Source organism: Ovis canadensis, chromosome 4, assembly GCF_042477335.2.
Source record: "Ovis canadensis isolate MfBH-ARS-UI-01 breed Bighorn chromosome 4, ARS-UI_OviCan_v2, whole genome shotgun sequence".
Classification (NCBI taxonomy): Eukaryota; Metazoa; Chordata; class Mammalia; order Artiodactyla; family Bovidae; genus Ovis; species Ovis canadensis.
Window position 1 is genome coordinate 107,824,730 of NC_091248.1, and position 12,971 is coordinate 107,837,700.

Genomic DNA, 12,971 nt, shown 5'->3' on the forward strand with positions numbered 1-12,971 from the left:
GAATGATGAAGTTAAGTGAAATAAGCCCGCGTAAGTTTCACATCTCCCATTTTTAACTGTAAATCAGCAGTGCCCACCCTGAACAGGCTATGCGTGCATGATGAGTGGGGGTCATTCTCGCAGCCCACCGGGAGTAGGGCTCGTGGGAAGGCAAGCGGTGGAGAAAGGCGGCCTTCGGACACTAAGGACAGTGTAGGGCCACGGAGCCGCCCCTCCTAAGAGGGTCCCTGCTTCTGGCTTGGTGAGGGGCGCACGCACGGACAACAGAGGGATCAGGGCCCCGAGTTCATGTATCCTGGCCTCAGTTTCCCCGCTCCTGCCCTCACGCAGTTCTGGGGCGGGTGGCCGGGGTCCGCGCCGACTGCAGAGCTGGGGGGCGCGCCCTGCGCCATAGGGAGCCAGGGGAGTGGAAAAGCATCCGCGTGTTTGCAGGAAACAAGCCGGGAGGATCCGTCCATCCTTTTGGTTTTCCTGCCTCATCACCGAGCTAGACGGGATCCTGGCACACGGAGCAGAGTGGGTCTCCTCGCGCAGCCGACTCCTGGCTGCTCGCACTCTCCGCGCGGGTCTCCTCCCATCTCCCGCTCGCTCGGCCTCGGCGAACTCCGGAGCTGCGGCGGCCGACCGGCTTCCGGGCGGGCGGCGGCGGGGGCGGTGTCAGGTGGCCCGGCCAGGCCCCGCCCCCTCGGCCGGCCCGCCCTCCCTCCCCTGCCCACCCGGCTCCGGTACCCGGCCTCGCGGCTGCGGCGGCGGCGGTGGCGGCGGCGGCGGCGGCAGCGGCAGCGGCGGTGGCGAGAGCGGCCATGGAGGCGGGCGCCGGGGCCGGCGCGGGCGCCTCGGGCTGGAGCTGCCCGGGCCCAGGTCAGAGCGCCCCTCCTTCACCTCTCCACTGCCTCTCCTTCCTCTTCTCCATCTCTCCTCCCCCCAGACCCCCACGGCCTCTCCCCCCTCCGCTACTCCCCACCTTGACGGCCGAAGTCTTCCTCCTCCCTCCCTCCCGCCCCCCACCCGGGCCCGGTCTCCATCTTTCCCGGCTGGGTCTTCCCCACACCGGCCGCATCCTCCTTGGCATTCCCTGCCCTGAGCCTTCTCAATCTCGACTCTCCAGCCTCATACTGCTTCCAGCCCTAGGGGCTCTATAGATCCTGCACCCGCTCGCACCCCTAAAGCTTCTGAGCGCGGGGCGCGGGTGGGGTGGACGAAGTCTAGGGAGAGATGGAGGGGAGGGGAGGGGGTCCGGTCCACACGACCCCCGCCAGCCATCGCCGGCCCCCTCCCCACCTTCCCCTTAGGCGCACTACCTCACCCTTTCAGCCTCTTTACTTGCTCCCACCCTCTGCCATCCTTGTCCATCTTCCCCCTCTGTCCCCTCTGGGCTAAAGAGACACACACCCTTTCTACCTGTGCGAGGGAGAGGAGCCTGGAACAGAGGTTGCAGAGGAGGATGGGCAGGGCAGGGCGGGGTCCCCAGAGGCCCAGCCTAAGGGGCAGCTTGGGGAGAGGAGTCGCAGTGCCTGGCAGAGTGAGCCAAGTACTTCCACCGGGATAAAAACCCCCAGGGCTCCGAAGGGCTAGAAGGTGTGTCCCTTCCCCTCCCTGCCTCACCCCAGCCACCCTGGCACCCCACAATCCCTCTCTCTCCTTGCTCACAGGACCCACAGTGACCACTTTAGGCTCCTATGAGGTGTCGGAGGGTTGTGAGAGGAAGAAGGGCCAACGCTGGGGGTCTTTGGAACGGCGGGGGATGCAAGCTATGGAGGGTGAGTTTTCCTGTAAAGCTTTCTTTCCTTCTCCCTCACCCAATTTTCCTTCCTCCCTCTGACCCTCCAGAACTCTGAGCCAGGACACACACCTTCCCCCTAGTTCAGCTCAGCACCCGCTAGCCCTCCTCAGGGCTCAGGTTTTGAGGGAAGTTCAAGGTACATCCTTTTGGGGTTCTAATCACCAGCTAACCAGGTTGTGTGTCCCGAGGGAGCTGCCAGACAGAGAAAGAGGCCTCTTTGGACAGAGCTTTGAAGCAGCCTTTCAGCAGGGGGTTTGTTCTCTCTGCCTCCCGACCCAGATCCCAAGCTGTCTCTTATTTTGAAAAGCAGGGAAGTGAGCACGTGAACTGTCTTTCTGGTGCTGCCACCACTGACTTCAAATGGAAGCCTGGTGGCTTTGGTTCTCTAGGCTATCTTACTGCCTGAAAGAGGGAGCCTGGGAAGGGGGCTGCTGAAAAGGCCAACCTCCCAACACATGTGTATTCCCACAACACCCATGCGACTTGGCAGTTGTTGCCAACACCAGGAGGATGCTAGAAGGGTGCTAGTCCTGTTGCCAGGACTTCCCGTGAAGGGTCCCCAGGTCCCTGTGCACATCTAGTGGGGACAATCTTGCCCCTTCCCCCCCCCTCCACTGACCCCGGGGAGACAGATGATGCCAGGGGTCCCAGATGAATCTTAGGCTGTGGTTACTGGACAAAACCAGGCCAGAGACTCAGAATTTTAAAACAATTGCCATCCAGATAAGGTTTTGCTATTTAGAGAAACTGCATTGCAGTAAAGGAGGGGGTGCTTGCCAGCCAGAGACTGGGGACCAACACACCCCAGTTTCTTAACTCATTAAAATGGCAGGCTTTCTTTTACACACAAGTACAACCTATGACTTCCCCCTAAAAACTGCCTTGTGGTCAGCAGGGGAGGAAGTGAGACCCCCAGACACTCAGCAGGGAAAAGAAAAGTGGACTTGGTAGAAAATTTCAAAAAGTCTATTCAATGGAATATGTTTGGAAGGGCCCCAGTGTTTGTCCAGTAAATCCTTTAGATCATTTCATTCAGATGTTCTCTTTCTCTGCCTACTGACAGGCAACACTTTCATATAATGGAAAGGCTAGTTTCTCACAAGCCACCTGGATCGTTTGTAAACTTTGTACAAACCCCCAAACTGTAATTCTTGCCCTGTTTGGCTTAAAGACACACCCAGTGTCTGAATCCTTTCTTGACTACTTGTGCCCAGAGACAAGGATAGAAGAAGCAAGGTATCCTTGTGCAAGCCAGTCCCTGGCTGTTCAGTCCACCTGAAGGCAGTCCTTGGAGGCCCCAGAGGCAATATTGGTCCAGGAAGTGCCTGGGAGGGGGATGGATACCTCCAAACTTGACTCTCACACCTCAGGGCCCCTCAGGCATGCAGGTGCTGCCCAGAGGCTCCTTGGGGAACACCAGGTGGCACTATTATACCATCTCTGCCCTCTAAGGACAGTGAGGTGGAGGGCCCTCTAAGGACTGTGTAAGAAAGTTGGCTCTTACTCGCTGGCGGGATGTTGCGGGGGTCTCTCCTAGGGGAAGTGTTACTCCCAGCTCTCTACGAGGAGGAAGAGGAGGAGGAGGAGGAAGAAGAGATGGAAGAAGAGGATGATCCAGGGCAGAAAGGCGGCAACGCAGGCTCCCTGTCGGTTAGCAAGCACCGAGGCCTGAGCCTCACGGAGACGGAGCTGGAGGAGCTGAGGGCTCAGGTGCTGCGGCTGGTGGCAGAACTGGAGGAGACCCGGGAGCTGGCAGGGCAGCACGAAGATGACTCTCTGGAGCTGCAGGGTGAGCTCCTGCGATGGGACTGGAGGGCTTGGTCCCAAAGACACTGGGTCCCCACCCTGACATCAGCTCCCCTGTCCCTGCAGGGCTCCTGGAGGACGAGCGGCTGGCCAGCGCCCAGCAGGCAGAGGTGTTCACTAAGCAGATCCAGCAGCTCCAGGGTAAGTCCTCGCACTTGGACTGGCGGGTAGGCGATCATCCAAGTACTTGTGTCTTGAGGGTTTAGCAGAGGCACAGCAGACCAATGGAGCCGAACTCGGTACTTCCTCCTCAGTTTCTTCTACTATTTTTACCCTTTTCTCCTCATCTCTCCATTACCCTCTTAATTTCCTTTTTTTTTTTTTTTTGCACCTCTAACTGACTCTTGTGTTCCCCTCTTCCTTCCCTTTTCTTGCCCTCCCATTTCACTCCCTTTCCTTGAGGCTAACTCCCTCTTCTCCCCTCAGTCTCTCCCCTTCTCATCCCTTTTTCTTTGTTTTCCTGGTTAGTGCCAGGGGCATGTAGTCAGGGTTGAATTACAAACCATATTACCTTTCCCCCCATCCCTCCAAGAGCATCATGGGAAGAGTGGTGAGCCAGTGAGAAGTGACAGGAGGGGACTCAGTGCATCTTTTAAGGGAAGCAGATGAGAACGTTTCTCTTGCTACCTAGGACCGAGCTACTGGCCCCCAAAGCCCTTTTTTTTCTAAAGCCCATGTCTCTGGGAAGCAGCAAGGCAAGCATCCTACAGTCCACTGTGCCATGAAATAAAGAGGCAGGTTTTGTTACATCTGTGGGCTTTGGGAAGATTTGGGGGAGCTGCCCTAGAAAACTGCAGGGAGTCTCCAGGCAGAACTGAGATCAAGCCAAAAGAGAAGTATAAATGGAAAAATAAGGAAGGCTGGCAAGCAGGCCTGGAGAGAGCAAGCCAAGGTGGGAGAGAAGGAGGGAAAGAAGACGTAAGCAAAGGTAGAAAATATAACAGGAAAAGTAGACAATAAAGGCGCTGAGGTGGGAGGGGAGGTAAAAGTGTTAGTCGCTCAGTTGTGTCCGACTCTTTGTGACCCCATGGACTGTAGCCCACCAGGTTCCTCTGTCCATGGGATTCTCCAGGCAAGAATTCTGGAGTGGATTGCCATTCAGGGAGGGAGAGAAACTGCAGGAGCCATGTTGCTCTGGGGAAAGAGTGTGAGCATTGTTCTCAGGTCACCTAGATTCTTGAGCCCAGTTCTGGCACATAACAAGCTTTGTGATATTGAGCAAGTCACTTTTATCTTTCTGAGGCTCAGTTCCTTAGCTGTAAAATAGGGCTGACTTATATGCTTTATCAACCATTTATTGAGTGCTTGTATACTTGGAGGACTAGCTATGGACAACATAGATCAGATCCCTGCCCTAATGAAGAGTACATTCTGATGGGAAAGGCAGAAAACAGACAAACACCATCAGTTCAGGAATAAAATATAACAATAAATGCTAGGAAGAAAATATAACAATATGATATGGATGGGGGTAAGATGGAAGTATATTTTTGATAAAGTAGTTAGAAATGTCTGAGAAAGGGACATTTGAGCTAAGACCTGAATCATGAAGAATATCTGAGGGACGTGCACACCAGGCAGGTGAACTAGCAACTGCAGAAGCTCAGAGGCAAGAATAAGCTTCATGTGTTTGAGGGACATCGTGGCTGGAGCAAAGTGCATGTGGAGGATTTTGCTAAGAGAGAGTTCTGAGAAGTGGGAGAGTTCAGATTACAGAGGACTTTATAAGTCAGCTGAGAGGTTTGACTTGTATTCTAAGTATAGTGGAAAACATGGGAGGGTATTAGCCAGGGCTGGAGGGATATGATCCACTTTACATTCTTAAAAGAATGCTTTGGCTACTCTGTGGAAATTGAATGACAAGAAGAGAGTCAAAGCAGTTGAGTCTGGTCAGCAAATAATTGCAATAGTCCAGCAAAGAAATGGTGGTTGCTTGGATTAGAGCAGGAGAAATGGAGATGACTGAGAATACAACTTGAAATTTAGAGCTCTCAGGACTTGCTGAATTGGATGGGGGGATAAGAGAGGCATGAAAGATGACTTTGCCTTGAGAAACTGAATGGATGGTGGTGTCATCTACTGGATTGGGAACAACTTGACAAGGAACAAATTTCAGGGCTAGGAGAACTCTTTAAGACATATTTTCTACATGTTGAGTTTGAAATGGCTATTGACATCTAAGTAAATATATTAAAGGCAGCTGTTGGATATATGAATCTAGAACCAGGGGAGAGTCAAGACTGGAGATATAAATTTGGGCATCATTAGCATATAGATTACATTTGAATCCATGGGAGATCACAGTGAAATCACATGGAGAGATTCAGGAAAAGGAGAGAAAAGGGTCTGCTCTGGAAGTTAAAAGTCTCACAGGCAAGGAGAAATGAATAGAGACTGAAGTACGAGGAACCACTGGAGCATTTGGTGACCTGGAAGCCAAGAGCAGAAAGTGCTTCAAGGAGACAGTGATCAGCACTGTCAAAAGTTGCTAAGTAAGATGGCCATTGGATTGGGCAAGATGGAGGGCTCTGAGACGTTTCAGTGAAGATAGAAGCCTGACTGTACTGAGCTTGAAGAGGAAAGGGGAAGTGAAATGGAGAAGGTGAGTACGCATAATTCCAGTAGTCATGTCTTGGAGAGAAGCAGAGAAACAACGGAAAGGAAGTCAGGGGACAGCTGGTGTTTTGTTTTTGGGGGATGGGTCACACTGGATCATGTTGGTATGGTGAAAGAAAGGATCTGCTAGAGCGTTAGACCTCACCTTAGCGCAGGGGTGGGATGGGGCGGCGGTGGGGGGAATGCTGCAGGTCTGGGTGCTGGTGGTTTAGTCACTAAGTCGTGTCCAAATTTTGCAACCCCATGGACTGTAGCTTGTCAGGCTCCTCTGTCCATGGGATTCTCCAGGCCAGAATTCTGCAGTGGGTTGCCATTTCCTTTGCCAGGGGATCTTCCCGACTCAGGAATCGAACCTTGGTCTCCTCCCTTTCAGATAGATTCTTTACCCACTGAGCTATGAGGGAAGGTTTGGGGAAGGCGCCCAAACCCCACCCCGCGGAGTCCTTGCGCACGCGCGTTGCCCGTTTCCGCCAAGAGGGGGCGCGCGCGGCCTCAGAGGTAGCTGGTGTTGAGAGGCCGTTCCGGCCGCCACAGCCCCTCGGGGGCTGGGACCGGCCGGCGGCGGGAGGGCCCCCCCCCCCCCCCCCAGAGAGACCTCTTGGTGAGGGGCGGGCCAGTGAGATGGAGGCCATAAGCAGTGAGTGAGAACTGATTTTTCTGTGCCCCTCGCCCGGCTCCAGGGCCTTCGGGGTCGCCCCGACGGCCCCAGTCTCACTGTCAACCGGCGCCGGCTCTTCAGCAGCCCAGTCCGGCCTTTCCAACTCCTAGGGAGGCCGCCCCAGTGAGCCCCGCCCAGCCTCCCGATAAGGTCCTCCCTGGTGCCCGCAAGCTCCACCCCTCTGCAAGCGCCACCTCCCTGCCCCTGTGTGTTTCCAATTAAGAGCTTTTCAAGGTTGAGAGGGACCCTTCGCCATTCTTCAGTGGATCTGAGAATGTCTTTTTTTTTTTTAAGACATAGAGGAAAACCTCAGGGATACTTGAACCTGAACATCAGGGGCAGAGTGGGGAAGTGAAGGGTTCTAACAGAAAACCCACCCGGGCCTTTATCCTAATGGCCGATGACTTGTGTGTCTCCCCCACTAGGCTATATGCTCCAAGGGGCAGACTGTTCAGTAGTAAAAAGAGCAAGGACTTTGTTTCCTTCAAAAAGGAAGGAAGTCAGAGAATCTGAGCAGGGATGTTTGGGCTTGGCACAGAGGTGATCAACTAATACTTGTTGAATAGACTAAGTAGAGGAGACAGCTAGGATGCTTGTAGAGAGAGGAAGGCTGGGAAAAGGTGTGCCCAGAATCGCACCTGTGAGCTTGGCAGTGTAGGGCTAGAGACCTTCCCCCATGCCTCCGGACTCCCCATCAGCTCAGCATTTATGTCTGTAGTATGTCCAAGTTTTTCTTCTCAAACCTCCATTTTCTGTTCTAGTGGGGTTTTTTTGTTTGTTTGTTTGTTTTTTAATAGCCAAACATACAATTCTGCACCTGTGGTCCTCAGTAAAAGTTTGTGAACTAGAGGTATCCCCTGCCTCATTTATGCATGTATACAGCAAATATTTATTGAGTGCATTATGTTAGGGTCTCTGGCAGATCCTGGAGCTATAATGGTGAGCAAAACAGACATGATTCCTGTCTTCATGAAGCTTACAAGTGAAGGGGAGGCCAGCGTTTTAATAACACACACACTGCAAAGTACAAGGGGCTATGAGAGCATTTAATGAAGGACTTTGCTTAATTTTTTGAGAAGGTGCGGGGAGAGGCTAGGGAAGGTTGAAATCTGAAGGGAGTTGGGTGCAAGGATTAGGGAGAGGGTTTGCAAAGAGTTTGTGGGAAGGTCCTGACCCTCTTAACTCAATCCTAATTTCCTAATCCTGACCCCCTAAATTTGAATTCTGTATTGGTGGCAATATCTTTTACTCTTGTTCCACGTTTAGGTTCTCCTGATTCCCAATGGGTACCTCTGTTCAGAAACCCTGAGATGCTCCACAGATACTGAGAGCTCTGACATGTTTATTTTGTACGTTAAAACATATTATAAAATATAGGTTTGTTGTGAAAAGTATCAAAGCGGTGATATATATAATGTGGAAAGTAAAAGTCCCTCTCACATGCTGAATCATTTCTTAGCAGCAACAGTGTTTTACAGTTGAGGACTTCTATCTTTCCAGATCTTTTTCTGTGTCTTTATATATTTGTGTTATATATTATACATAGAAATATTTTTGCAAAAATGAGATAATACCATGTATTTTACAGCTCATTTTTCTTTCTAGTTAGTATATTATGGAAACCCTTTCATATTTTCTCTATAGATCTGCCACTTTCTTTTAAATGGCAGCCAATATTCTATTTCATCTTCTTCAGTTTAAACAATCCCTTATTGATTGGCATCTAGTTTATTTCCCCATTGTTTGATTACCTTGCCGTGAGCTTACATTTGAATTTCAGCTGTGAGCTCTAAATACACATTGTTTTGGGACCAGTACTTACACAAGCAGTTTGTGGAAAATCTGAGCCTCTGTAATTTCTAAGCTCCAAGGCTGAATAGATGAGAATAGTCTATAAGTGTTTTTTTAGTAGATACTTTTTGGGAAGACTCAGGGCATGAGTCGGAGAAGGCAATGGCAACCCAATCCAGTACTCTCGCCTGGAAACTCCCGTGGATGGAAGAGCCTGGTAGGCTGTAGTCCATGGGGTCGTGAAGAGTCAGACATGACTGAGCGACTTCACTTTCACTTTTCACTTTCATGCATTGGAGAAGGAAATGGCAAGCCACTCCAGCAATCTTGCCTGGAGAATCCCAAGGATGGAGGAGCCTGGTAGGCTGCCGTCTGTGGGGTCACACAGAGTTGGACACGATTGAAGCGACTTAGCAGCAGCAGCAGCAGCAGCAGCAGCAGGGCATAAGTAAAATGCTGAAAATTAGGTCTGGTCTTTAACTGTTAGATGATTTCTTAGAAGTACCTAATACTTTTTGTTTGGGGTAGCCTAATTTGTTTTTTGTTGTTGTTTGTTTGTCTTTGGGGGTTTGTTTTGTTTGTTTTTTTGGCCTAATTTGTTTTTCATGCAGAGCCTCAAGATCTGCTTTCCTGTTGCACCTTACTACCTAGATTGACTCTGTTCTCTTAGGTATTCCCTTTATTCCACATCAGGTGAAGCTATACTTCTCTGATGGGGTAGAGACCTGGTTGTCAGGAGTTTCCAGATAAGAAATAAACCTGCCTTTTAACTTTGTGCCTCTAGAATACAGTCGGTTATCCTCTTGATCATCTCAATATCATCTTTGGGCTTTGCAGGTGAGCTGCGGTCCCTGCGGGAGGAAATTTCCCTGTTAGAGCGTGAAAAAGAATGTGAACTTAAGGAAATAGAACAGGAGTTGCATTTAGCCCGGGCTGAGATCCAGACTCTGCGGCAAGCAGCGGAGGACTCCGCGACTGAACACGACAGTGACATAGCCTCCCTGCAGGAGGACATCTGCCGGATGCAGAATGAACTCGAGGACATGGACCGAATCCGAGGAGAGTATGAGATGGAGATCACCTCCCTCCGTGCAGAAATAGACATGAAGAACTCTGACCCTTCCAGTAGTTTCAGTCTCTCAGATTTCTCTGAGATGCAAGGTATGAGAAGGCAAGCCCTCCTCCCGGTCTATGAGTCAAATCAAGCAAAGGGAGCCAGGCTGCAAGAAGGTGGGCTTAGATCATGAATTGGGAACCTGTAGAAGAAACTTCTAGGTGGGATTCAAGACTGTGAGAGAGAAAAGCTTGAGGTCACGTAACCAGTCTATGATGGTATAAGAAACAGCACCATGGAGATGTCCCCTGAGAATTCTTCCTCACAGAGCCATTGTACATTTGTTGATTTGCCTGTGCTAAAGCCCTTCCTGCTTCCCTAGTGGCTCAGATGGTAAAGAATCTGAGTGGAGGGCATGGCAACCCACTCCAGTATTCTTGCCTGGAGAAGCCCCTTGGACAGAGGAGCCTGGTAGGACTGCAGTCCATGGGGTCACAAAGAGTTGGACATGATTGAGCAACTAAGCACAGCATAGCACACAGCTCTCCCCAAGTAGAAGTTTTAGGGGGCAACAAACCAGAGCACAAGACAGCTGGAGAGGAACAGAGGTTATTTCCAGTAATACATGAGGTACACAAAAGCTTAGAGCTCTGCTCAGAGTCTCCCAGTGAGTTGCTAGGCTTCATGACATCAGAGACTTTGCCTTTATTCTGAGGCTAGATTTATGATCTGAGTATAATGGGAGGCCCTGTACTAGGCCAGGTCAAGCAAAGGCAGTCAACAAGGAATCAAAAGAACTGCAAGTTTTCCCAGCTGTAATAGGCCTCTCAGAAGCGCCTTTGGACTGATATACTCTGAGAAGGAGGCTAACACAGTGGGAAGGCTTGGGCTGTTCAGAATCTCAGCTCTGCTAATTAGCAGGATAAACTTAGCCTGGTTATTATCTCATGGTTTCCATAGCTGTGAAAATTGATTAATAAAACTTTATAGTTGGATGGGATTCTGGAACAGGAAAAGGACCTTAGGGAAAACGTAGAAAAATCTGAATAAAGTATAGAGTTTAGTTAACAGTAATGTACCAGTGTTCATTCCTTACTCATGACAGATGTACCCATGGAAAGATGTTAATAAGAGGGGAAGCTGGGTAAAAATACTCCCAGGGAATTCTGCACTATCTTTGCAACTTTTCTGTAAATCAAAAACTATTCTAACATTAAAAGTTTATTTAAAAAAGAAGAAAGAAAGAAAACCTTATAGGGCTATTTTGGGGATTAAATGAAATGCCTAGTATGCTGAAAGCACTCACATACAACTAACTCCAAGGCGGGAATCATCCGGTCTAATGCTTAGCACATGGTTAGCTTTTATTAAAGATGAGTTTCCTTCCTTCCTTCTACGGTAAACTGGAGTATGCCGAAGACTTTTGATTGGACTAAAGAAGGAACACTAAAAGTGAATGTCAGGGTGTTGACTCTTACAGCAGGAAAGATAGGCCTTGGGCTCTAATTGGAGCAAGTTAGTGTTCTTTAAACATCAGCAGAATTAGTATTCTGAGAGAATTAATTCTTAATCATGAAAAAGCAGATATGTGTGTTTCTATGTTCACATCATGAAAGAGTATTGGTATATGGAACTTAGGATTTGTGCTGGGGCATTTTAACCAGATCTCTGCTGACACTTGTGGATGTATGATTTGTGGGTTCGGTTGTGGTGGGCTTTTTCATCAGCAGATAAAAAAGATCATTAGAAAGAATTCTTGACCATGTGCAGGCCGATGGATTGGGTACGATGATAAAAGAAGTAAAAGGACAACAAGAAATGCAAGGATGCCTGGGTTGTCTCTGAAAGCCGAGGACTGGCAGTTCACACTCTCAGCTTTTTGTACTAAAAGTGTAAGGACCCTAACCATAAACAGTTGAATGGGAGCTTTAAATACAATAAACCAAAAACCCTCACAATTAATTAAACCCTCAAAAGCTGAAAATCTGAAGACACTGTCTTGGTTGGTTTTGCTTATTTCCCCTGCCACCTCCACCCCCCAACCCCAGCCCTCTTGGTTGAAGTTTTGAAGATGGACACCCAGGGCCAGTCTTCTGGGAATTTGAAAAGATGAGCAGCACACTGAGAGGACAAAGACCCATTGCAACTTGAAACTTTCCGGGCCCCATCTTCTAAACCTCTGCATGGGGTATCTCATCTGTCTCTAGAAAAAGAAACTTCAGTTTTCCACAGCCAGATTTCTAGGCTGGAAAACTGGGGGCTGGTCATCTGTGCTTCCTCCCTGGGGGTCTCACCTCTCTGCCTGTCCTCTGCAGAAGAGTTGCAGCAACTGCGGGAACGCTACCACTTCCTGAACGAGGAGTACCGGGCCCTGCAGGAGAGCAACAGCAGCCTCACAGGGCAGCTTGCAGATCTGGAGAGTGAGAGGTACAGCCCACAGGCTCACAGGGCTCTTTAGGACAGGGCTATTCCCTGAGTAGGACTGGAGAAGGCAGATGTCAGGCTCCCCTGCCTTCCTCCACTGTGGGAGAGCTGGTCCTTCCCATGGTATCTGAAGGGTTTGAATACTGCTGAGAAGCAGGTATGGGGATCCAACCAGATGTCTCAGGACTAGAGCTGGGCAAGTTCTGAAATTTCATTTTCTTCCACTCCAGGCAGTTAGGTCTGGTTGGCTCTGCTCTGGAGCAGAGGAGAAGCAATTCCTTTGTTGTCCTCCCAGACTTGATCCAGTCAAAGGACGCATTGCCTCCAAACTGGAGCTGGTTTGACTCCAGTCCCAGCCTGGAGCCTGACTGGACTAGTACCCTTAGGGTCTCCCAGAACCAGACATGCCTTTGCAGGTTGAGATGCTGGGGACTTTTTCTGTCATCCTTCAAGTGTATTTGAGAGGTAAATCACAAGAGAAGTCTCCTTAACTGTCTTTTGCCTAAAATGAAGGCATCAGGACCAGGCATACTTCGCAGGTGGTGCTGGGCAGAGCATTCTCCCAAACGTGGCTTTGGGGTTCTGAATTACAGGACACGAAGAGCAACAGAAAGATGGCTGGAGTCCCAAACGCTACGGACTATGAGGTCAGCAGAGTCTCAGACCTCAGAAGAGGATTTCCTGGAGCCCGATCCTGGAATGCATTTGTTGCGGCAGCAGCTACTGGGAGCCAAGGAGCAGATGCATGACATGCAGAGCAAGGTAGGGAAAGGCCAGCTCCTTCACTGCCTCTCTCTTACCTTCTCCTGGCCTGTGTCAGCAGCATCTCCTTAGACACA

General features: G+C 50.1%; 1 protein-coding gene across 2 annotated transcripts in view; it reads left to right on the plus strand.

Moving 5' to 3' along the window:
* The first annotated feature begins 719 nt into the window (after positions 1-719).
* The window catches only part of CCDC136 (coiled-coil domain containing 136), a 28,095-nt gene continuing 15,843 nt past the window's right edge, over positions 720-12,971 (plus strand). Inside the window, exons 1-7 of one of the 2 annotated variants that reach the window (XM_069586945.1) lie at positions 720-861; positions 1,653-1,760; positions 3,321-3,572; positions 3,656-3,730; positions 9,492-9,815; positions 12,024-12,135; positions 12,726-12,894. In XM_069586945.1, coding sequence (XP_069443046.1) covers positions 804-861; positions 1,653-1,760; positions 3,321-3,572; positions 3,656-3,730; positions 9,492-9,815; positions 12,024-12,135; positions 12,726-12,894 — 1,098 coding nt within the window. In that variant the 5' untranslated portion in view covers positions 720-803. The remainder of the gene's footprint in view (positions 862-1,652; positions 1,761-3,320; positions 3,573-3,655; positions 3,731-9,491; positions 9,816-12,023; positions 12,136-12,725; positions 12,895-12,971) is intronic. The other variant, XM_069586946.1, reaches the window with a different exon arrangement.